At 38.2% G+C, this 2,500-nt stretch overlaps 2 protein-coding genes across 2 annotated transcripts in view; one reads left to right on the plus strand and one right to left on the minus strand.

The window, feature by feature from the left end:
- eif2a (eukaryotic translation initiation factor 2A) overlaps nt 1-1,513 on the plus strand; it is a 19,832-nt gene extending 18,319 nt beyond the window's left edge. Inside the window, exon 16 of the mRNA XM_028573017.1 lies at nt 1,357-1,513. Coding sequence (XP_028428818.1) covers nt 1,357-1,422 — 66 coding nt within the window. The 3' untranslated portion in view covers nt 1,423-1,513. The remainder of the gene's footprint in view (nt 1-1,356) is intronic.
- Nucleotides 1-2,500, minus strand: part of LOC114553062 (NACHT, LRR and PYD domains-containing protein 3-like) — a 256,918-nt gene that overhangs the window by 187,356 nt on the left and 67,062 nt on the right. The gene's annotated exons all lie outside the window — the stretch shown is intronic.

A 2,500-nucleotide genomic window follows, 5' to 3' on the forward strand; every position in this document is an offset into this window, starting at 1 on the left:
AAATATACTGCTATACTGCTCATATATACAGAAATATACTCAAATACTGCTCATATATACAGAAATATACTCAAATACTGCTCATATATACAGAAATATACTCAAATACTGCTCATATATACAGAGATATACTGCTATACTGCTCATATATACAGAAATATACTGCTATACTGTTCATATATACAGAAATATACTCCTTATACTGCTCATATATACAGAGATATACTCCAATACTTCTCATATATACAGAAATATACTGCTATACTGCTCATATATACAGAAATATACTCCTTATACTGCTCATATATACAGAACTATACTCCAATACTTCTCATATATACAGAAATATACTGCTATACTGCTCATATATACAGAAATATACTCCAATACTGCTCAAATATGCAGAAATATACTCAAATACCGCTCATATATACAGAAATATACTCCAATACTTCTGATATATACAGAAATATACTGCTATACTGCTCATATATACAGAGATATACTCAAATACTGCTCATATATACAGAGATATACTCATATATATACTCAAATATACAGAAATATACTGCTATACTGCTCAAATATACAGAGATATACTCAAATACTGCTCATATATACAGAGATATACTCATATATATACTCAAATATACAGAAATATACTCAAATACTGCTCAAATATACAGAGATATACTCAAATACTGCTCAAATATACAGAAATATACTCCAATACTGCTCATATATACAGAAATATATTACTATACTGCTCATATATACAGAAATATACTACTATACTGCTCATATATACAGAAATATACTCCAATACTGCTCATATATACAGAAATATACTGCTATACTGCTCATATATACAGAAATATACTGCTATACTGCTCATATATACAGAAATATACTCCAATACTGCTCATATATACAGAAATATACTCCAATACTGCTCATATATACAGAAATATACTGCTATACTGCTCATATATACAGAAATATACTCCAATACTGCTCATATATACACAAATATACTCAAATACTGCTCATATATACACAAATATACTCCAATACTGCTCATATATACAGAAATATACTGCTATACTGCTCATATATACAGAAATATACTGCTATACTGCTCATATATACTCAAAATATACTCCAATATACTCCAGTATACTCAAATATACACAAATATACTCAAATATAAGTGTGCAACGATATGTGATGTTTTAGTCCCTATTACCAATGTTTCGTGACTTTGTTCTACATGTTTGTAGCTGTAATGTTGTTTGCAGATGTTAATAACTGATAACTGATCACTAATCAATAATGAGGTGCGTTTGTTTTCCTCAGCTGGAGAAGCTCCAGAAGGAGGATCAGCTGCTGAAGGAGCTGGAGGATCTACAGATCGGACAGTAGGGGGGCTACAGGCCACGCCCCCCTCCCTGTACACACACACACACACACACACACACACACACACACACACACACACACACACACACACACACACACAGAGACACACACACACATAGAGACACACACACACACACACAGACACACACACACACACACACACACACACACACAGACACACACACACACACACACACACACACACACACACACACACACACACACACATAGAGACACACACACAGAGACACACACACACACACAGAGACACACACACACACACACACACACACACACACACACACACACACAGAGATACACACACACACACACACACACACACACACACACACACACACACACAGACAGACACACACACACACACACACACACAGACACACAGAGACACACACACACACAGGCACAGACACACACACACACACAGACACACACAGAGACACACACACACATGGATGGATGGATGAGTTTTGTTTTGTCCCAAGGAATCCTGGGAAATGTGTGTGTGTGTGTGTGTGTGTGTGTGTGTGTGTGTGTGTGTGTGTGTGTGTGTGTGTGTGTGTGTGGGGCCCTGTTGCTATGCAACATCTGTACAGATGCTGAAGCCTTCAACAGTGTACCTTTCAGAATAAAAGTAGCTCATTAAAATGAAACTAATAAAGTTTGTTATTCAGTCACGTCGTGTCTGTAGTTCTGTTCACGAGGCGTTCGGGGACCTCCGTTCCTCTGGGAACTGTCTGTAGTTCTGTTCACGAGGCGTTCGGGGACCTCCGTTCCTCTGGGAACTCTCTGTAGTTCTGTTCACGAGGCGTTCGGGGACCTCCGTTCCTCTGGGAACTCTGTAGTTCTGTTCACGAGGCGTTCGGGGACCTCCGTTCCTCTGGGAACTCTCTGTAGTTCTGTTCACGAGGCGTTCAGGGACCTCCGTTCCTCTGTGAACTCTTAATGAAAGAGACTCCAGTTATTCATGTGTTCACCCTGGAGACACTAAAGGTCCTCTTACTGTCTTTATCTGCAGCTTTCAGTCACATCTCTGGTTCTCTTCTCGGATTATAAATATATT

The sequence above is a fragment of the Perca flavescens genome, chromosome 3 (genome assembly GCF_004354835.1).
Source record: "Perca flavescens isolate YP-PL-M2 chromosome 3, PFLA_1.0, whole genome shotgun sequence".
Lineage (NCBI taxonomy): Eukaryota > Metazoa > Chordata > Actinopteri > Perciformes > Percidae > Perca > Perca flavescens.